General features: G+C 44.2%; 1 protein-coding gene across 2 annotated transcripts in view; it reads left to right on the top strand.

Annotated features, from left to right (window-relative positions):
- LOC129860366 (MAGUK p55 subfamily member 2-like) overlaps positions 1–23910 on the top strand; it is a 104172-nt gene that overhangs the window by 63301 nt on the left and 16961 nt on the right. For both annotated transcript variants that reach the window (XM_055930711.1, XM_055930710.1), the window contains 4 exons: positions 187–342; positions 549–776; positions 21766–21897; positions 22024–22126. In XM_055930711.1, the coding sequence (XP_055786686.1) occupies positions 187–342; positions 549–776; positions 21766–21897; positions 22024–22126 (619 nt within the window). The remainder of the gene's footprint in view (positions 1–186; positions 343–548; positions 777–21765; positions 21898–22023; positions 22127–23910) is intronic.

Here is a 23910-nt window from a genome sequence, read left to right on the forward strand (position 1 = left end):
TACCTTATTGAGGGAAAACTGACCAAACTGATGTAGCTACCATGGATGGCATGTTACTGTGTTTAATGTATCGAATGCAGTCTTCTTAAGATCAGTTGTAAATCTTACTAGATCAATTCCATCCTACAGTATGTGTCATGCAATCATCAACATCATTATCCTCTGCCCCTATTGGTCCACACACAGTCTCTCCTGGAAACCCATGATTCGGTGGCATCCAAGACCTTTGAGACCCCTCCTCCCAGCCCCTGTTCCTTCATGGACGCTGCCTTCAACACCCAGCCTGTTGCCCCAGACGCAGTCAGGATGGTGGGCATCCGCAAGGTGTCTGGAGAGCACCTGGTAAGACTCAGTGAGGGGCATTTTGAAATGGCTTACTCTACAGTGGCTTACAGTGCAACTGTTTGTTGAGTTTGTGAGTATGGTTCTTAATGAAATGAAAAAACAAAATGGCGGTCCTTGTTATGCCTTTGTTAGTCCTTCTACTCAGTGTCATGGATGTTAAAAACGGCAATGTAAAATACAGTGCTATATCTTTGCCTTTGTAGGGTGTGACGTTTCGGGTAGAGAGCGGAGAGCTGGTGATCGCCCGCATCCTCCACGGCGGGATGATCGACCAGCAGGGCCTCCTCCACGTGGGTGACATTATCAAGGAGGTGAACGCGAAAGAGGTGGGCAACGACCCCAAGGTGCTCCAGCAGATGCTGAAAGAGGCCAGCGGCAGTGTGGTGCTCAAGATCCTCCCCAGCTACCAGGAGCCTCACACCCCACGCCAGGTGAGTTGACCCATGATTCCTCTGTGACCCCATACAGTGAACCATATGACCTGCCATCCAGGACCTCTATACCGGTCAGTGTCAGATGAAGGCCCTAAACATTTTCAAAAGACTCCAACCACCCAAGTCATAGACTGTTCTCTCTGCTACTGCACGTCAAGCTGTACCGCTGCTCTAAGTCTGGAGCCAACAGGATCCTGAACAGCTTCCAACTCCAAACCGTACGACTGCTAAATAGTTAGTTAAATAGTTGACAAAATAGCTACCCGAAATAAAGAATTCAGACCCCTTTCCCCTTTTCCACATGTTGTTACATTACAGCCTTTTTCTAAAATGGATTAAATAAATAAAAATCCTCATCAATCTACACACAATACCCCTTGACAAAGCAAAAACCGGTTTTTAGAAATGTTTGCAAATGTATTAAAAATAAAAAAAACAGAAATACCTTATTTACATAAGTATTCAGACCCTTTGCTATGAGACTCGAAAATGAGCTCAGGTGCATCCTGCTTCTATTGATCATCCTTGAGATGTTTCTACAACTTGATTGGAGTCGACCTGTGGTAAATTCAATTGACGGGGCATGATTTGGAAAGGCACACACCTGTCTACATAAGGTCTTACAGTTGACAGTGCATGTCAGAGCAAAAACCAAGCCATGAGGTCGAAGGAATTGTCTGTAGAATATCGAGACATGATTGTGTCGAGGCTCAGATCTGGGGAAGGGTAGCAAAACTTTTCTGCAGCATTGAAGGTCCCCTAGGAACACAGTGGCCTTCATCATTCTTAAATGTAAGAAGTTTGGAACTACCAAGTCTCTTCATAGAGCTGGCCGCCCAGCCAAACTGAGCAATCAGGGGAGAAGGACCTTGGTCAGGGAGGTGACCAAGAACCAGATTGTCACTGACAGAACTCCAGAATTCCTCTGTGGAGATGGGAGAACCTTCCAGTAGGACAACTGTCTCTGCAGCACTTCACAATTAGGCCTTTATGGTAGAGTGGCCAGACGGAAGCCACTCCTCATTAAAAGGCACATGACAGCCCGCTTGGAGTTTGCCAAAAGGCACCTAAAGGACTCTCAGACCATGAGAAACAAGATTCTCTGGTCTGATGACACCCATATTAAACTCTTTGGCCTGAATGCCAAGTGTCACGTCTGGAGGAAACCTGTCACCATCCCTACGGTGAAGCATGGTGGTGGCAGCATCATGCTGTGGGATGTTTTTCAGCGGCAGGGACTGGGAGACTAGTCAGTATCGAGGGAAAGATGAACGGAGAAAAGTACAGAGAGATCCTTGATGAAAACTTGCTCCAGAGCGCTCAGGAGCTCAGACGGGGGCGAAGGTTCACCTTCCAACAGGACAACGACCCTAAGCACACAGCCAAGACAACGCAGGAGTGGCTTCAAAATACCAGCAACAGTGTGTGAAAGACTTACAGAAAACGTTTGACCTCTGTCATTGCCAACAAAGGGTATATAACAAAGTATTGAGATAAACTTTTGTTATTGACCAAATACTTATTTTCCACCATAATTTGCAAATAAATTCATTAAAAATCCTACAATGTGATTTTCTGGAATTTTTTTCTCATTTTGTCTGTCATAGTTGAAGTGTACCTATGATGAAAATTACAGGCCTCTCTCATCTTTTTAAGTGGGAGAACTTGCACAATTGGTGGCTGACTAAATACTTTTTTGCCCCACTGTACATGGAGGAGGCTTAATCAAGCTGGCCGTTTTTTTTTTTTTTAATTGTATCCCCTTTTCCCCCCAATTTTTCGTGGTATCCAATCGCTAGTAATTACTATCTTGTCTCATCGCTACAACTCCCGTACGGGCTCGGGAGAGACGAAGGTCGAAAGCCACGCGTCCTCCGAAGCACAACCCAACCAAGCCGCACTGCTTCTTAACACAGCGCGCCTCCAACCCGGAAGCCAGCCGCACCAATGTGTCGGAGGAAACACCGTGCACCTGGCCCCCTTGGTTAGCGCGCACTGCGCCCGGCCCGCCACAGGAGTCGCTGGAGCGCGATGAGACAAGGATATCCCTACCGGCCAAACCCTCCCTAACCCGGACGACGCTGGCCCAATTGTGCGTCGCCCCACGGACCTCCCGGTCGCGGCTGCGACAGAGCCTGGGCGCGAACCCAGAGACTCTGGTGGCGCAGCTAGCACTTCGATGCAGTGCCCTAGACCACTGCGCCACCCGGGAGGCCCAAGCTAGCCGTTTTGATTACTTCCTAGTCTCATTCTGGCTGGCATCAAAAGTAAAACAAGTATTAATAGGAGACTGGATGCGACCGGACCACCATCTAATTGGCCTCCATATACAGGGTCAAGAAAAAGTATGTGAACCCTTTGGGATTAACTGGATTTCTGCTTAAATTGGTCATCAAATTTGATCTGATCTTCATCTAAGACACAGCAATAGACAAACATAGTGTGCTTAAACTAATAACACACAAATTATTGTATTTATCTTGTCTATATTGAATACAACATTTAGCATTAGGTTGGAAAATGTATGTGAACCCCTAGGCTAATGACTTCTCCAAAAGCTAATTGGAGTCAGGAGTCAGCTTACCTGGAGTCCAATCAATGAGACAAGATTGGAGATGTTGGTTAAATCAAATCAAATTGTATTTGTCACATGCGCCGAATACAACAGGTGTGAACCTTACAGTGAAATGCTTACTTACCGCCCCCATGCCCCCCCCACCCCCCCCCCCCAAAAAAAAGTAAGAGATAAGAATAACAAATAATTAAAGAGCAGCAGTAAATAACAATAGCGGGGCAATATACAGGGGGTACCGGTACAAAGTCAATGTCAATGTGCGGAGGCACCGGTGTCTAGGTAATTGAGGTAATATGTATATGTAGCTAGAGTTATTAAAGTGACTATGCATAGATAATAACAGAGAGTAGCAGCAGCGTTTCAAAGAGGTGCAATGCAAATAGTCTTATGGCTCAGGGGTAGAAGCTATTTAGGAGCCTCTTGGACCTAGACTTGGCGCTCTGGTACTACATGCCATGCGGTAGCAGAGACTACAGTCTATGACTAGGGTGGCTGGAGTCTTTGACCATTTTTAGGGCCTTCCTCTTAAACTGCCTGGTATAGAGGTCCTGGATGGCAGGAAGCTTGGCCCGGTGATGTACTGGGCCGTACGCACTACCCTACTGTAGTGCCTTGCGGTTGGAGGCCGAGCAGTTGCTATACCGGTCAGGATGCTCTCGGTGGTGCAGCTGTAGAACCTTTTGAGGATCTGAGGACCCATGCTAAATCATTTCAGTCTCCTGAGGGGAAGTAGGTTTTGCCGTACCCTCTTCATGACTGTCTTGGTGTGCTTGGACCATGTTAGTTTGTTGGTGATGTGGACGTCAAGGAACTTGAAGCTCTCAACCTGCTCCACTACAGCCACGTCGATGAGAATGGGGGCGTGCTCGGTTCTCCTTTTCCTGAGGTCCACAATCATCTCCTTTGTCTTGATCACATGGTGGGAGAGGTTTGTTGTCCTTGCACCACATGGCCAGGTCTCTGACCTCCTCCCTATAGGCTGTCTCATCATTGTCAGTGATCAGGCCTACCACTGTTGTGTCATCAGCAAACTTAATGATGGTGTTGGAGTCGTGCCTGGCGTGCAGTCATGAGTGAACAAAGAGTACAGGAGGGGGCTGAGCACAAACCCCTGAGGAGCCCCCGTGTTGAGGATCAGGTTGGCGGATGTGTTGTTACCTACCCTTACCACCTGGGGGCGACCCGTCAGGAAGTCCAGGATCCAGTTGCAGAGGGAGATGTATAGTCCCAGGGTCCTTAGCTTAGTGATGAGCATTGAGGGCACTATGGTGTTGAACGCTGAGCTGTAGTCAATGAATAGCACTCTCACGTAGGTGTGAAAGGGCAGTGTGGAGTGCAATAGAGATTGCATCATCTGTGGATCTATTGGTGCGATTTGCAAATTGGAGTGGGTCTAGGGTTTCTGGGATAATGGTGTTGATGTGAGCAATGACCAGCCTTTCAAAGCATTTCATGGCTACGGAAGTGAGTGCTACGGTTCGGTAGTCATTTAGGCAGGTTACCTTAGTGTTCTTGGGCACAGGGACTATGGTGGTCTGCTTGAAACATGTTGGCATTACAGACTCAGAGAGGGAGAGGTTGAAAATGTCAGTGAAGACACCTGCCAGTTGGTCAGCGCATGCTCGAAATACACGTCCTGGTAATCCGTCTGGCTCTGCGACCTTGTGAATGTTGACCTGTTTGAAGGTTTTACTTGCTGCGGATAGCGTGATCACACAGTCGTCTGGAACAGCTGATGCTCTCATATATGTTTCAGTGTTACTTGCCTCGAAGCGAGCATGTAAGTTATTTAGCTCGTCTGGTAGGCTCGTGTCACTGGGCAGCTCTCAGCTGTGCTTCCCTTTGTAGTCTGTAATAGTTTGCAAGCCCTGCCACATCCGACAAGCGTCGGAGCCGGTGTAGTACGATTCGATCTTAGTCCTGTATTGACGCTTTGCCTTTCTTATAAGCTTCCGGGTTAGAGTCCTGCTCTTTGAAAGCGGCAGCTCTACCCTTTAGCTCAGTGCGAATGTTGCCTGTAATCCATGGCTTCTTTTTGGGGTACGTACGTACAGTCACTGTGGGGACAATGTCCTCGATGCACTATTGATAAAGCAAATGACTGATGTGGTGTACTCCTCAATACCATTGGAAGAATCCCAGAACATATTCCAGTCTGTGCTAGCAAAGCAGTCCTGTAGTTTAGCATCTGCTTCATCTGACCACTTTTTTATACACAGAGTCACTGGTGCTTCCTGCTTTAATTTTTGCTTGTAAGCAGGATTCAGGAGGATAGAATTATGGTCAGATTTGCCAAATGCAGGGCAAGGGAGAGCTTTGTATGCGTCTCTATGTGTGAAGTAAAGGTGGTCTAGAATAGTTTTTCCTCTGGTTGCATATTTAACATGCTGATAGAAATGAGGTAAAACTGATTTAAGTTTCCCTGCATTAAAGTCCCCGGCCACTAGGAGCGCTGCCTCTGGAAGAGCATTGTCTTGTTTGCTTATGGTGGTATACATCTCATTGAGCACGGTTTTAGTGCCAGCATCGGTCTGTGGGGGTATGTAGACAGCTACGAAAAATACAGATAAACTCTAGGTAGATAGTGTGGTCTACAGCTTGTCATGAGATACTCTACCTCAGGCGAGCAAAACCTTGAGACTTCCTTAGATATCGTGCACAAGCTGTTGTTCACATACATTACCGTTCAAATGTTTGACGTCACTTAGAAATGTCCTTGCTTTTGAAAGAAAAGCACCTTTTATGTCCATTTTGAAAATAATATCAGATTGTTAAGAAATACAGTGTACTGTAGACATTGTTTATGTTGTAAATGACTATTGTAGCAGGAAACAGCTATTTTTAGTGCAATATCTACATAGGCGTACAGATCAGCATTATCAGCAACCATCACTCCTGTGTTTCAATGGCACGTTGTGTTAGCTAATCCAAGTTTATAATTTTGATCATGGAAAACCATTTTGAAATTATGTTAGCACAGCTGAAAACTGTTGTTTTGATTAAATAAGAAATTAAACTGGCCTTCTTTAGACTAGTTGAGTATCTTGAGCATCAGCATTTGTGGGTTCTATTACAGGTTCAAAATGGCCAGAAACAAAGACCTTTCATACCTGAAGGGAACATTTTGACATTTGCTGTATGGTTGATGAGAAACTCCATATTGCAAATGTACGGTCCCTTACTAGACGTCCGCGAACGTTTGTAAAATTCGCGGACGGTGGCGGGCCGTGCACGGGGGCCAGATCTTCCGGGTAGTCATCGAACGAAGTCGCTCGGACATTCGGTTTCCGTTTTATAAAATGTTCTAATTTTTGTAATTTTTCCGCTGTCCCGGTAAATCCCACCAGAGGGCGAATGGAATCATATTGCAAATGTACAAAACATCACCAATCACGACGTGGCCTTTTCTCCTAAACGGAAAAGACTTCGAAGACAAAACTTGGTGAGCATAGGTTTGGCATAATGGGCAGTTGGCCCCGAACAATATGGCGTCGAGCCTCAACGCTTTTTGAGTTATGACCATATTTCTCAGATTGCTAATTTGACCACTTCACGTCAAAGTACATGAACCTACGGTGTCAGGATAAAAAGAACCAGCCATTTATCTATCGTAATTTAAGAGAAATCGTACAATGTACAATTGGTGATGTTCCAAAAAATTTGTTTTTTCTCCCCAAAAAGTTACAGATCCAGTTGCAGCGTGTTCAGAAGAATCTTTTTTAAGTGGGTTTTGGAGCTCTGCGAGATTTCTGTGATTTTCTGAAATAACACACACTCATTCAACCCTCTGTAAATAACTCAGTTCTTAACATAAAGACTTAAAACTCAAAATTCAATAAGAGCCTATCCCAAGGAGGATATGTGTTCACTTTCAGCTTCCTGTGTTAACCGGAAGTACCTTAAAATGGTGTCATAGGGGCTGTTTTGAAGGGTTAAAAGGTCAGATCTTTTCAAAACTTTATATGTGTGATTAGGCAACCCTCATGAACTGTAAATCAGTCATTTCTCCCAACAAATGTAAAAGAACAGCTCTCTCACACACACACACACACACACACACACACACACACACACACACACACACACACACACACACACACACACACACACACACACACACACACACACACACACACACACACACAGAGCAAGGATGGAGTGACACAGAGCGGGGCTTAAAGACACACAGAGCCTGCAATGGCATGAAAAAAGTAGGCCCATAATGAAGCCTGGCCCTAAATTGCAGGTGCTTTTGGGTGACATCGGGAGAACAGTTAGGGTTAGAACCATGTGGCATTAACCCTTAAATTACGGAAAAAGCAAACCATGCAATAATCTGAGACGGCGCTCAGATAGAAACAACATTTCTCCGCCATGTTGGAGTCAACAGAAATACGAAATTACATGATAAATATTCCCTTACCTTTGATGATCTTCATCAGAATGCACTCCCAGGAATCCTAGTTCCATCATAAATATTCAATAACGTTCCAACCGGAGAATTCCTTTGTGTCTATAGAAGTAATGGAACGCAAGTCGATATCATGTGGAATGCGCGTGACCAGGACCTGGCACTCTGCCAGACCACTGACTCAAACAGCTCCCATCCGGCTCAACATCGCAGTAGAAGCTTCATTCAACGTTCTACAGACTGTTGACATCTATTGGAAGGCGTAGGAAGTGCAAACAGAACCATATCCCACTGGGATTTGAATAGGCGAGGAGTTGAAAATCGAGAATTCCCACTTCCTGTTTGGATTTTTTCTCAGGTTTTTGCCTGCCATATGAGTTATGTTATACTCACAGACATCATTCAAACCGTTTTAGAATCGTCAGAGTGTTTTCTATCCAATAGTAATAATAATATGCATATATTAGCATCTGGGACAGAGTAGGAGACAGTTCACTCTGGGCAAGCTATTCATGCAAAGTGAAAATGCTGCCCCCTATCCCTAAAAAGTTAACATAGTGCAATATATAATTTGGGCAGTATAAATGCCTTTTGGACATGGTTCACCGACTTTTGGGTTTGTAAACCGACTTCCTATGATCGTACATGGCAAATGGACATAACATCCTGATTTGGCACTTTCAAATCTTTCATATTGCATTTGGACATTTCTTATGGCATTTGGCAACAAAACAAAAGTGACTTTTGACTTTGACTTTTGACTTCCTATGAAATCATATTGCAAATGGACAAAACATATGCCTTATGGACAAGTAAAAACAAAAAAACAAAAATGTGGATAATAAAATTTGACAAAAGTATGTTCATACAGTTCTTATATATGTGTAATTGACAAAAACAAAATCGAAAGACTTTCGAAAAACGGTTCAGAAAGCACTTTTTTAAGGGAGTGATAAGTTCTTGATTTTTTTTCCAAATTTTCAAACTTTTTACTCTTGGGTCTTGACTTGTGTTACATTTGCAATATGAAAATGTATGGTGGAGCGCACTTGCCATCTATTGGATTTTTGCAGTGTTACACTTGGCATTTGCCATATGGTATTTGCAATCAGTTTTGAATGAAACGACGTCCAATTGAGTGGTATTGTACATTGTGTATATGTTTCGTACGGTGCCAATAACATCCCATTCATTTTTGTCCATTTCAGGGGAGTGTTCCCTTACTTCTGATACTCGTCAGTCTATTCTTGTTCTGAGAAATGAAGGCTATTTCATGTGAGAATTTGCCAAGAAACTGAAGATCTCGTACAACGCTGTGTACTTCTCCCTTCACAGAACAGCGCAAACTGGCTCTAACCAGAATACAAAGAGTGGGAGGCCCCGGTGCACAACTGAGCAAGAGGACATGTACATTAGAGTGTCTAGTTTGAGAAACAGATGCCTCACAAGTCTTCAACTGACAGCTTCATGAAATAGTACCAGTCTCAACGTCAACATTGAAGAGGCGACTCCGGGATGCTGGCCTTCTAGCTCTAACAGAGTTCCTCTGTCCAGTGTCTGTGTTCTTATGCCCATCTTAATCTTTACTTTTTATTGGCCAGTCGGAGATATGGCTTTTTCTTTGCAGCTCTGCCTAGATGGCCAGCATCCCGGAGTTGCCTCTTCACTGTTGACGTTGAGACTGGTGTTTTGCGGGTACTATTTAATGATTCACCAAATTATATTTTGAAAGAGGAAGCAAAATATTTTAAGCATATGTTTTGTTTTCAGTCTCCTCCATTTCCACTGAATGATGTTAACTATAAGGATGTCTTTCCTAATAATAATAATAATGTAAAATTAACAAATTTACAGAAAGATCTGTGTGATAGCTAATTTACAGAAGAGGAACTTTTTGAGGCAATAAAATTTTTTCAGTATGGAAAAACACCAAGGCTTGACGGTATACCAGTAGAGGTATATCAGACCTTTTTTGATCCATTATTAGCATGTTTTAATTACTCTTATACAAATGGTAGACTTTCAGCTACTCAACAAGGTCTGATTTCATTACTACTTAACCTGTCTAGGATCAGCGTGGCGCTAGCGGCACACCCCCCCCCCCCCCACTGAAAAACCAGTGCCGCGAAATTCAAAAAAAATATTTTTTTAAAATATTTAACTTTCACACATTAAAGTCCAATACAGCTAATGAAAGACACAGATCTTATGAATCCAGTCAACATTTCCGATTTTTAAAATGTTTTACAGGGAAGACACAATATGTAAAGATGTACATCTATTACCTAAAAACACATTAGCATAATCCACCATCTTTTATTTGTCCACCAACACCAGTAGCCATCACCAATTCGGCTAAACTAAGATATTTATAGCCCCTAACCAACAAAAAAACTCATTAGATGACAGTCTGATAACATATTTATGGTATGGGATAGGTTTTGTTAGAAAAAAGTGCATATTTCAGGTATATGGCATAGTTTACAATTGCACCCACCATCACAAATGGACTAGAATAATTACAATGAGCAACGTGTTTACCTAACTACTAATCATCAAACATTTCGTAAAAATACACAGCATACACGAATCGAAAGACACAGATCCTGTGAATACAGACAATATTTCAGATTTTCTAAGTGTCTTACAGCGAAAACACAATAAATCGTTATATTAGCTTAGCACATAGCAATTAGCAGCCCAGCATTGATTCTAGCCAAAGTGAGCGATAAAAGTCAACATCGCCAAAAGATATTAATTTTTTCACTAACCTTCTCAGAATTCTTCCGATGACACTCCTGTAACATCACATTACAACATGCATATACAGTTTGATCGAAAATGTTTATATTTAGCCACCAAAATCATGGTTAGTGTCACGTTCCTGACCTGTTTTCCTTTGTTTTGTATTCATTTTAGTTGGTCAGGGCGTGAGTTGGGTGGGTTTGTCTATGTTTGTATTTCTATGTGGGGTTTGTGTTCGGCCTGGTATGATTCTCAATTAGAGACAGGTGTGTATTGTTTGTCTCTAATTGAGAGTCATACAAAGGCAGCCAGGGTTTCACTGGTGTTTTGTGGGTGTTTGTTCCTGTGTCCTCACAGGACAGTTGAAGGTTAGTCACGTTTGTTGTTTTGTAGTTTGTAGTGTCTTGTTTGCTGTTTGTTCATTAAAAGATGGCTTATTTCCCTCAATCCGCATCTTGGTCCTATCCATGCTCCTCCTCGTTAAAGGGGGAGAACAACATTGACTGCCTTTACAGAAACACCCACCACAACAGGACCAAGCGGATTGAGGAGAGAGAACAAGAACTAAAGCAATGGAGAGAAGAGGAATGGAGTTGGGAGCAAATTTTCAATGGAGAAGGACCCTGGGCTAAGGTTGGTGTGAATCGCCGCTCTCGGGAGGAGAGGAAGGCAGCCACAGCCCAGGAGCGCAGGTATGAGGGTACGCGGCTAGCACGGAAGCCCGAGAGGCTCACCCAAAAATTTCTTGGGGGGGGGCTAAAGGGGAGTGTGGCGAAGCCGGGTTGGATACCTGAGCCAACTCCCCGGGCTTGCCGTGGAGTAAGAGGGCGTCGTACTGGTCAGACACCGTGTTATGCGGTGAAGCGCACGGTGTCCCCAGTACGCGTGCTTAGCCCAGTGCGGGCTATTCCACCTTGCCGCACTGGGAGGGCTAGGTTGGGCATCGAGCCGGATGCCATGAAGCCGGCCCAACGTATCTGGCCTCCAGTACGTCTCCTCGGGCCGGCGTACATGGCACCAGCCTTACAGGTGGTGTCCCCGGTTCGCCTGCATAGCTCAGTGCGGGCTATTCCACCTCGCCGCACTGGCAGGGCTACGGGGTCCATTCAACCTGGTAAGGTTGAGGAGGCTCGGTGCTCAAGAGCACGTGTCCTCCTTCACGGTCCGGTATATCCGGCGCCACCTTCCCACCCCAGCTCAGTACCACCAGTGCCTACACCACGCACCAGGCTTCCAGTGCATCTCCAGAGCCCTGTTCCTCTTCCACGTACTCTCCCTATGGTGCGTGTCTCCAGCCCGGTGCCTCCAGTTCCGGCACCACGCACCAAGCCTCCTGTGCATCTCCAGAGCCCTGGACGCACTGTTCCTTCTCCCCGCACTCGCCCTGAGGTGCGTGCCCTCAGCCCGGTACCTCCAGTTCCGGTACCACGCACCAGGCCTAGAGTGCGCCACGAGAGTCCAGTGTGCCCTGTTCCTGTTCCCCGCACTCGCCCTGAGGTGCGTGCCCTCAGCCCGGTACCTCCAGTTCCGGTACCACGCACCAGGCCTATAGTGCGTCTCAGCCGGCCAGAGTCTGCCGTCTGCCCAGCGGTGCCTGAACGGTCCGTCTGCCCAGCTCCGTCTGAGCCATCTGTCTGCCCAGCGCCGTCTGAGCCATCTGTCTGCCCAGCGCCGTCTGAGCCATCTGTCTGCCCAGCGCCGTCTGAGCCATCTGTCTGCCCAGCGCCGTCTGAGCCATCTGTCTGCCCAGCGCCGTCTGAGCCATCTGTCTGCCCAGCGCCGTCTGAGCCATCTGTCTGCCCAGCGCCGTCTGAGCCATCTGTCTGCCCAGCGCCGTCTGAGCCATCTGTCTGCCCAGCGCCGTCTGAGTCATCCGTCTGCCACGAGCCATTAGAGCCGCCCGTCTGTCCCGAGCCAGTAGAGCCGCCCGCCAGTCAGGAGCTGCCAGAGACGCCCGCCAGTCAGGAGCTGCCAGAGACGCCCGCCAGTCAGGAGCTGCCAGAGACGCCCGCCAGTCAGGAGCTGCCAGAGACGCCCGCCAGTCAGGAGCTGCCAGAGACGCCCGCCAGTCAGGAGCTGCCAGAGACGCCCGCCAGTCAGGAGCTGCCAGAGACGCCCGCCAGTCAGGAGCTGCCAGAGACGCCCGCCAGTCAGGAGCTGCCAGAGACGCCCGCCAGTCAGGAGCTGCCAGAGACGCCCGCCAGTCAGGAGCTGCCAGAGACGCCCGCCAGTCAGGAGCTGCCAGAGACGCCCGCCAGTCAGGAGCTGCCAGAGACGCCCGCCAGTCAGGAGCTGCCAGAGACGCCCGCCAGTCAGGAGCTGCCAGAGACGCCCGCCAGTCAGGAGCTGCCAGAGACGTCCGACAGTCCGGAGCTGCCCTACAGTCCGGAGCTGCCGTACAGTCCGGAGCTGCCCTACAGTCCGGAGCTGCCCTACAGTCCGGAGCTGCCACTCAGCCCGGACCTGCCGGAGTCCCTCAGCCCGGACCTGCCGGAGTCCCTCAGCCCGGACCTGCCGGAGTCCCTCAGCCAGGACCTGCCGGAGTCCCTCAGCCAGGACCTGCCGCCCCTTATCCCGGTGCTGCCCCTTGTCCCGGTGCTGCCCCTTGTCCCGGTGCTGCCCCTTGTCCCGGTGCTGCCCCTTGTCCCGGTGCTGCCCCTTGTCCCGGTGCTGCCCCTTGTCCCGGTGCTGCCCCTTGTCCCGGTGTTGCCCCTTGTCCCGGTGTTGCCCCTTGTCCCGGTGCTGCCCCTTGTCCCGGTGCTGCCCCTTATCCCGGTGCTGCCCCTTCATTTAGGTGGGGTTAGTGGGAGGGTGGTCATTGGGAGGGGGATAAAGAAGCGGGGATTGATTATGGTGGGGTGGGGACCTCGTCCACCGCCAGAGCCGCCACCGTGGACAGACGCCCACCCAGACCCTCCCCTAGACTTTGTGCTGGTGCGCCCGGAGTTCGCACCTTAAGGGGGGGGTTCTGTCACGTTCCTGACCTGTTTTCCTTTGTTTTGTATTCATTTTAGTTGGTCAGGGCGTGAGTTGGGTGGGTTTGTCTATGTTTGTATTTCTATGTGGGGTTTGTGTTCGGCCTGGTATGATTCTCAATTAGAGACAGGTGTGTATTGTTTGTCTCTAATTGAGAGTCATACAAAGGCAGCCAGGGTTTCACTGGTGTTTTGTGGGTGTTTGTTCCTGTGTCCTCACAGGACAGTTGAAGGTTAGTCACGTTTGTTGTTTTGTAGTTTGTAGTGTCTTGTTTGCTGTTTGTTCATTAAAAGATGGCTTATTTCCCTCAATCCGCATCTTGGTCCTATCCATGCTCCTCCTCGTTAAAGGGGGAGAACAACATTGACTGCCTTTACAGTTAGACAATGTGAAATGTAGACAAGCTGGTAAAGAAAACGTCCTTGCGCCACTTAGACAGTGATCTACTCTTATACATAAATACTCATAAACGTGACTAAAAAATATAGGGTGGACAGGGATTGATAGACAATTTAATTCTTAATACAATTGCGTTATTACATTTTTTAATTTATCCTTACTTTTCAATACAGTTTGCGCCAAGCGAAGCTACGTCAAAAAACATGGCGTCCTAAGCCACTAAAATGTTTCGACAGAAACACGATTTATCATAATAAAAATGTCCTACCTTGAGCTGTTCTTCCATCAGTATCTTGGGCAAAGGATCCTTTCTTGGGAGAAATCGTCTTTTGGTGGAAAGCTGTCCTCTTGCCATGTGGAAATGTCAACTACGTTCGGGATGAACTGAAAAGCGTTCCCAACTTTTCACATCGTTGCAAAAATAAATGTCCCAAAATCGCACTAAACGGATATAAATTGCTATAAAACGCTTTAAATTAACTACTTTGTGATGTTTGTAACTCCTATAACGAGTGAAAAGATGACCGGAGAAATATAACAGGCTAAACTAACGCTTGGAACAGGAGAGGGTCGGTGTCTTCCACGCGCGTTACGCAGCAAGAAAAGACTTGCTAGCTAAAGGTTTTTTTCATTTGTAGGGCCTGTGAACGAGCAATCGAGCCCGTTGGAATCGTCATCACGTAAAGGCATCCAGGGGAAGACGTAAGAAGTGTCCGTATAGTCATAGCAACGACAGTGCCCGTTTAAATGACTTCAGAAAAGTGGCCAACGTTTCTCAAATCTGACTCCATGTCAGGGAAATTGCTGTAGAATGGGCTCTGTTCCACTTAGAGACAAAATTTCAACTCCTATAGAAACTATAGACTGTTTTCTATCCAATAATAATAATAATATGCATATTGTACGATCAAGGATTTTGTGGGAAGCCGTTTAAAAAATTAGCCACATTAGCATAAATAGTCTAAACAGCGCCCCCATCCCCAACAGGTTAAACAGGAAAGTAAGTATAAAGAGGCCTCTAACACTTCAATGTTGTGATGCAAAAATCCTGGCAAAATGCATTGCACATAAAAAAGGTTTTACCAGATATTTTGTTGTCCTGATCAGACAGGTTTTTTACATGGACGATATGTTGGAGATAATATACGACAATTACTGGAAACAATTGATCACTATGAAACATTGAAGATACCAGGCCTGGTCTTCATAGCAGATTTTGAAAAGGCGTTTGATAAAGTACGACTAGAATTTATATATAAATGCCTGGAATATTTTAATTTTGGTGAATCTCTTATACAATGGGTTAAAGTTATGTACAGCAACCCCAGATGTAAAATAGTAAATAATGGTTACTTCTCAGAAAGTATTGAGCTTTCAAGAGGAGGTAAACAAGGCTGTCCGTTGTCTCCATATCTATGTATTATGCCCATTGAAATGCTAGCTATTAAAATTTGATCCAACAAGAACATCAAGGGGTTAGAAATCCAGCGGATAAAAACAAAAGTGTCAATGAATGCCGATGACTCTCGTTTTTTCTTAAGTCCGCAATCTGGATCCCTGCACAGTCTCATTGAAGATCTTGATCACTTTTCTAGCCTCTCTGGATTAAAACTTAATTATGACAAGTGTACCATATTAAATCAAATCAAATTTTATTTGTCACTTACACATGGTTAGCAGATGTGAATGCTAGTGTAGCGAAATGCTTGTGCTTCTAGTTCCGACAATGCAGTAATAACCAACGAATAATCTAACCTAACACACAAGTGTAAAGGGATGACCTCTCACTCATTATGTATTATTGTGTTAAAAAATACAGTGTTTAAAAAAACCTTGTAGTTTATCAATAAAATGGGCGGATGGTGAAGTAGACATACATATTGGTATTCACATCTTAAAAAATATAAATGAACTTGCCACAATTAATTTCAATAGAAAGTTAGCAAAAATAGATAAGATTCTGCAACCATGGAGAGGTACATAATTGTCTATTTATGTAAAAATCACATTGATTAACTCTTTGGTCCTATCACAGTTTACTTACTTACTAATGGCACTGCCTACTCCAGATGACTTGTTTTTAAATCATATGAGCAAAACATATTTCATTTTACTTGTAATGCTAAGCTAGACAAAATTAAACATGCCTATTTATATAATGAATATGAGTTTGGGGGGCTAAAATTATTTAAAAAATTTTTTTTTTTTAATTGTTTTAAACCTCTGACTCATACTGTACATAAGTTATACTTAAACCCCAAATGGTTCTCCAGTAGATTATTAAAAAAGGCTCATCCTTTCTTCAAAAAGTGCCTTTCTGCCTTTATATAGATTACTTCTCGTTTTCGACTAATTGAAAATGACATTTTGTTTAAAGCATCACCCTTTCTTAAACAAGCCATTGTAACGATATTCGTCTTCGGATGAAGAGTAGTCATCGGACCAAAGCGCAGCTTGGTAATTGTTCATGTTATTTTATTTAGAACAGAAACACTAAACAAAATAACAAAGAGAGTGAAACGAAAACGAAACAGTCCTGTAAGGTGCAGCAACACAAAACCGAAAACATCTACCCACAAAACCAACATGGAAAATGGCAACCTAAATAGGCTCCCCAATCAGAGACAATGAGAAACAGCTGTCTCTGATTGGGAACCAACTCAGGCCACCATAAACCTACATACCCCTAGACCATACAAAATCCCCATAGATAAACAAAAACCCTAGACAAGTCAAAAACCCATACACAATACAAAAACTAAACAAACCACCCTTGTCACACCCTGACCTAACTAAAAAATAAAGAAAACAAAATATAACTAAAGTCAGGGTGTGACAGCCATACAAAGCTGGTTAGAATTTCAGTTTTATCCTCCAAAATATCGAACAAATATTACACCAAATGTTATGGTTAAACTCAAATATACTGATTAATAAAATTATATTATGGTATTATGATATTATGAATAGAAACGGAGGAGTTATGTCACATATGCAGTTATCGAAAATATATGGGAATATCTGCTCAATCCAAATGTACAATCAACTGATTGCAGCACCACCACAAAAATGGAGGAGGCAAGTGAAAAAGGGAGAAGGTAGGGAAATTGTTTGCCTCCCATATATTAAAGATACAAATTGGCTGAAAGGAACTGGCATAAATAGAAAAATATATCTGGCAGTCCAACAGATAATTCTGGGTTTGGCGGATGCCAGGAGAATGCTACCTGCTCGAATGCATAGTGCCAACTGTAAAGTTTGGTGGAGGAGGAATAATGGCCTGGGGCTGTTTTTTATGGTTCAGGCTAGGCCCCTTAGTTCCAGCGAAGGGAAATGTTAATGCTACAGCATACAATGATATTCTAGACGATTCTGTGCTTCCAACTCTATAGCAACAGTTTGGGGAAGGCCCTTTCCTGTTTCAGCATGACAATGCCCCCGTGCACAAAGCGAGGTCCACACAGATATGGTTTGTCAAGAATGGTGCTGAATAGCTTGACTGGCCTACACAGAGCCCTGACTTCAACCCCATCGAACACCTTTGGGATGAATTGAAACGCCGACTGCGAGCCAGGCCTAATCGCCCAACATCAGTGCCCGACCTCACAAATGATCTTGTGGCTGAATGGAAGCAAGTCCCCGCGGCTTGCTTCCATTCAGATGTTTCAACATCTAGTCAAAAGCCTTCCCAGAAGAGTGGAAGCTGTTATAGCAGCAAAGGGAGGACCAACACCGTATTAATGCCCATGATTTTAGAATGAAATGTTTGACGAGCACTTTTGGCCATATAGTGTACCTGAAAAAAAAGGTAGGGCAGTCAGTATCTGGTGTGATCACCACTTGCCTCATGCAGCACGACACATCTCCTTTGCATAGAGTTGATCAGGCTGTTGATTGTTGCCTGTGGAATGTTGTCCACTCTTCTTCAATGGGTGTGCAAAGTTGCTCTATATTGGCGGGAACTGGAACACGCTGTTGATCCAGAGCATCCCAAACATGCTCAATTGGTGACATGTTTGGTGGGTATGCAGGCCATGAAAGAGCTGGGACATTTTCAGCTTCCAGGAATTGTGTACAGATCCATGCGACATGGGGCCGGGCATTATCATGCTGAAACACGAGGTGATGGCGGCGGATGAATGGCATGACAATGAGCCTCAGGATCTGGTCACGGTATCTCTGTGCATTCAAATTTTATATAGATAAAATGCAATTGTGTTCATTGTCCGTAGCTTATGCCTGCCCATACCATAACCCCACTGCCACCATGGGGCACTCTGTTCCCAACATTGACATCAGCAAACCGCTCACCCACACGGCCCCATCTGCCCGGTACAGTTGATACTGGGATTCATCCGTGAGCACACTTATCCAGCGTACCAGTACCTATTCGAAGGTGAGCATTTGCACACTTAAGTCAGTTACGATGCCAAACTGCAGTCAGGTCAAGACCCTGTTGAGGACGATGAGCACGCAGATGAGCTTCCCGGAGACGGTTCCTGACAGTTTGTTTAGAAATTCTTCAGTTGTGCATACCCATAGTTTCATCAGCTGTCCTTGTGGCTGGTCTCAGACAATCCCACAGGTGAAGAAGCCAGATGTGGAGGTCATGGGCTGGCGTGGTATCACGTGGTCTGCTGTTGTGAGGCAGGTTGGACATCCTGCGAAATGATCTAAAATGACATTTGAGGCGGTTTATGATAGAGAAATGAACATTCAATAGTCTGGCACCAGCTCTGGTGGACATTCCTGCAGTCAGCATACCAATTGCACTATCCATCAAAACTTGATACATCTGTGGCATTGTGTTGTGTGACAAAACTGCACATTTTAGAGTGGCCTTTTATTGTCCCCAGCTTCTTGATATGCCACCCCAGACAGGTGGATGGATTATCTTGGCAAAGGAGAAAAGCTCACTAACAGGGATGTAAACAAATTTGTGCACAAAATTTGCAAGAAAGAAGCTTTTTATGCTTTAGGAAAATTTCTGGGATATTTTTTTTCAGCTCATGGAACATGTGACCAACACTTTACATGTTGCGTTTATTTTTTGGTTCAGTATAAATGTAACCTTAGCCCATGTCTGTTTTGGGACTTCTGTATATCTGAAAGCATTTTATATGTGTATCCAATATGCCAAAAAAGTCCACTTAGCCTATCAAATCTTTTCAGATTTACATGAAATTCTATTTGGTTTTTCAGAAAATACTGTACAGCCAATGTCTCCCTCCTGCAGTCTTTAACCTTGTGTCTCCTGCCAAGAATATGAATCCAATGCAACGTCCTCAAGTGAGTGCTATGGTGGCATTTATTGTCATGAATCTGGAGGCAAGAGTGGTCACTAGCCTCAGTCATAAAATCAGATTTAAAATCTAACCTTAACCCTAACCTTAACCACACTACTAATGCTAATGTCAAACCCTAACATTAGATTAAGGTTATATATATACCCAATTTTGACTTTGTAGCTGACCCATCTAGTGGAAATCACTCAGTTCTGCCTGCAGGCCAAGCTTCATGACAATAAACGTCAACCTGACAATTGCGCCGGCAATTTTACTTTTCCAGTTTTCTGAGAGAGAAAAATATTTGGAAAGTGTAATCCTACTAATGGCTTTTCTCTCATGAATAAAGAATGAGCTACTGGAGTCACCGTGAGGATGAGAGAGCAAACCAAAAAGGGCCAGAAAAACACCGAAAAAGATCTGTACAGTACATCTGTTCCAACTTGAAGGAAAATGTTTCAATCTCTCATTTCAACCCACAGACTCAGCATTCAGTTGACAAAAATTGTTATTCAAAATAGTGCATGCACCCTAAATGAATACACCTAAAACACATTACTGGTTACTAGTCCCCTTTGAACTTCTTCCGACCAGCCTTTGAATTCCTTGTTAGTATAGTGTCCTTAGCTCTGTGAGCATTTGCCCCTAGAGTCTAGCTAATGGACCCAGAGTCTCTGAGTAGTCAACCCACTGGGTACAGATGTCAATTCAATGTCTATTCCACGTTGGTTCAATGTCATTTCATGAAATGATGTTGAAGCACGGTGGTTTCAACCAGTGTGTGCCCAGTGGGAAAGAGTGTGCGAGATTTATTGTACTCAGCGACATCATGACCCAAATGAAATAAATAACAATAAAATGTTTTGTCACATACACCGGATACATACAGTGAAAGGTTTTCTTTTGCAGGGTCAGCCATAGTAATACAGTACCCCTGGTGCAAATGAGGGTTAAGTGCCTTGCTCAAGGGCACATCGACAGATTTTTCACCTTGTCGGCTGGAGTATTTGAACCAGCGAACCTTGGGTAACTGGCCCAGAGATCAAGGAAAAGCTCACAGGACTGAACACCTCTCTCAAATAGCAGTAATTCATGGCATGCTAATAGCCCACAGCTCTGTACTGTCCATCCATGTAACGCCTGTCGTCGGAATGAGACCAAGGTGCAGCGTGGTAGGCGTACATTCTTCTTTAATTTAAATGTACACCAAAAAAACAATAAACAATACAATGACCGACCAACTTCATCGTGCAAACTACATGCACTCAAAACAAACACAAGATCCCACACTGAAGGAGGGAAAAATGACTGCCTAAGTATGATTCCCAATCAGAGACAACGATAGACAGCTGCCTCTGATTGGGAACCACACTCGGCCAAAAACAAAGAAATAGAAAACATAGAAATAAAGAAACTAGAATGCCCACCCTAGTCACACCCTGGACTAACCAAAATAGAGAATAAAAACCTCTCTATGGCCAGGGCGTGACAATCCATTCCACTGACATTTTGAAATCAGTCCCTGGGCTATTCTTTTGGAAATTATATTTGGCGCATTTCAAAAGGTTCGGACAAAAGACTTAGAGGTTACGGCATTGAAATGCTCCCTGGCGACCGGCGAGGGTCCATTTTGAAGTATTTTGATCTCCGGAGGCGACTTCAAGCTATCCAAACCGAGAGTTGCTGCAAAATGGTTTCTCTGAAAGGGAGAGAGATGACAGATAAGATGCTATTGTCTGTTCCCTTGCATCTCAAAACTCCTCCATCATCACAACACATTTTCAACAATGAGATAAACAGTTTGTCAAAACACTGTAACATTACATATAAGGAGCTTTGTGCAGGTAGGTGCTACACTACATTGATAGTGGATGATACATTCCTCTTAAGTGCTCAATTAATCGAGTCCATTAAAGAGATGTTCAGCCCGGTATATTACGAAGTATCAACATTAACGACCATCTCTCTGTACTGTGCTGGTGTATGCTGAGGTGACCGAGCTAAGTAGAAAACTCCTTTTACCCAGTGTCCTGTCTGTGACTCCAAGTGACAACATTTCCCTCCACATTGCTAAAGTCACTGGTGGGTAGAGGGGGTGATGGGAGGGCTAGAGTAGCTCAGGGGCCGGGGGGAGCATTTCATTCACACTTCAACTTGCTGCCATGAGTAATCACCGTTGAGCATAGGGAATGGTTGCCATGGCTACCTGTTTTGGCTCTAACTCCTTCCGACTCTTCCATTTTTAGGAGATGGGATACAGGGGTTGGGCTCGAGGGGTGGTGCTCTAGCTTTGTATTGTCTGGGAAAGTAAAGAGACAGATGAATGAGTTTCAAGTGAGCAAAGCTGTCTGATTGAGATGGCCTTGACCAGATACTGTAGCGATTCCCCAGGAACCATTGAGACCACACACTGGTGGCCGGTATTGTGTTAATAGTAGTATGGCATGTGAACAAATACTGTAATAAAGTGTTTTAACGTAGCATTTTGAAGTAGGCAGTGTATTGAGCACTAGATATTATGTATTATGTTTAGATGGTGTTTACCTCTACTCAAGCTCTGACCTGTTCACCGAGCTCCCTCTCCGTCTTCCTCAGGCGTATGTGAAGTGTCACTTTGACTACGCCCCGTCCCATGACAACTTAATCCCCTGTAAGGAGGCAGGCCTGGGCTTCAGCAGTGGAGACATCCTGCAGCTCTTCAACCAGGAGGACCTCAACTGGTGGCAGGTCAGTCACTTCTAATGGACAACCACTATTTAGTCTTTCACTTTATCATGTTTATCCTAAATAGTAAAAAAAATGTTTTGTTGCAATGCAGTGATAGAACCACTTTATGAATTCTTTCCATCACAGGCATGTCACCTAGTGGGGGGCAGTGCAGGCCTCATTCCTAGCCAGCTACTGGAGGAGAAGAGGAAGGCTTTTGTCAAGAGAGATCTGGAGCTGGTTACTACAGGTACTGTATATTATATACTGCATTATAACCCACACAAGTACTGGAGGATACAAAGGAGCTTGGCATCTTCTACACACTAAAGACAGCACTCAATTTATTCAAGTTGAACACATTTACTAGGCAAGTCAGTTAAGAACAAATTATTTACAATGACGGCCTACCCCAGCCAAACCCTAACCCGGATGACGCTGGGCCAATTGTGTGCCACCCTATGGGACTCCCAATCACAGCCGGTTGTGATACAGTCTGGAATCGAACCAGGGTCTGTAGTGATGCCTCTAGCACTGAGATGCAGTGCCTTAGACCGCTGGTACGAATGTCTTATCCTATATTCAGGAAGGGCCTTTTCCCCTTTATTCAGATTACACCTGCTCACTTTCGGTTGTTTGAAAAGGAAATAATCTCCAAAATATCTTTATTTTTTAAACAAGCCTTAGAAAGTTGGTTGCAATTTCAGTTTAATCCACCTGAAAGGACGGAACAAATAGTACAACAAATATTGTGGTTAAATTCAAATATACTAATAGATAAATACACTGTATTTATCGAAGAAATGTTTAAAAAAGGTATCATTTTAGTGAATGATATCATAAATAGGACTGGTGGAGTTATGTCACACATGCAGCTAACACAGACATATGGAAATGTCTGCTCTACCCAAAATTACAACCAATTAATTGCAGCATTACCACAAAAATGGAAGAGGCAAGTAGAAGGGGAAAAAGTAAGGAACTTGTATGTCGGCCCTGTATTAAATAACATAAATGGTTAAAGAAAAGTGTGATAAATAAAAACATATACCAATTTCATTTAAGGACCAAAAAACTGACAGCTGTGCCATATAAATTGCAAAATAGTTGGGAAGAGATTTTCGATGTACCCATTCCATGGCACATGGTTTATGAATTGATACGCAAAACAACGCCGGATTCAAAACTTCGAATTTTTCAATTTAAATTACTATACAAAATTCTTCCAACTAATAGAATGTTATATATATGGGGGATACAATCTTCCCAGCTCTGCAGATTCTGCTGTGAGGAGGCAGAGTCATTAGATCATTTATTTTGGTATTGTCCATATGTAGCTCGTTTTTGGTCACAGGTCCAGGAATGGCTGAAGAATTGAAACAATTGCCTAGAACTAACGCTACAGATAGCAATACTGGGTGATTTGAAAAGCCATAGTCAATCAATCAATAATATAATAATTATTTTAGCAAAAAAAATTCTTTTTAATTTACAATCTGTAGAAGCTATGAGAATAGGAAGGTTCAATTCTTTTGTGAAGCATCACAGCACAGTTGAAAAATATATGGCAAATAGAAATCCGAAATGGATGATGTTGAGAGATAGATGGGAGGGGTTGAATGGAGCTGAAGGGTGGGACTAATAACAAGATAAACAATGTAAAGCATACGGGATCTGTAAAATGTGTATAGGTTCGGAACTTTTGTGAAATAGCACAGTTACAAATAGAATCAAACTGGATGGACATCAGAAATAGAGGAAGGACTAAGAACAAACAAGAGAGAACTATTGTAAAGTAGACTGTGTCTGTAAAATGTGTATAAGATGTATAAATTGAAGGTAAAAGCAGAAGTGTTTATTATTTTTATTATTATTATTATTATTTTTTATTTTTTATTTTTTTTCTTTAGGGGTGGATCAGCTTAATATTCCGGAAAGAATGTTGCTTCCAATGTAATTGTCTGCATCATTTCCAATCCCCCATATTATTTGGGGTAAATATATATATCCATACACGCATGCATACATATATAC

Source organism: Salvelinus fontinalis, chromosome 8 (genome assembly GCF_029448725.1).
Source record: "Salvelinus fontinalis isolate EN_2023a chromosome 8, ASM2944872v1, whole genome shotgun sequence".
Taxonomy (NCBI): Eukaryota; Metazoa; Chordata; class Actinopteri; order Salmoniformes; family Salmonidae; genus Salvelinus; species Salvelinus fontinalis.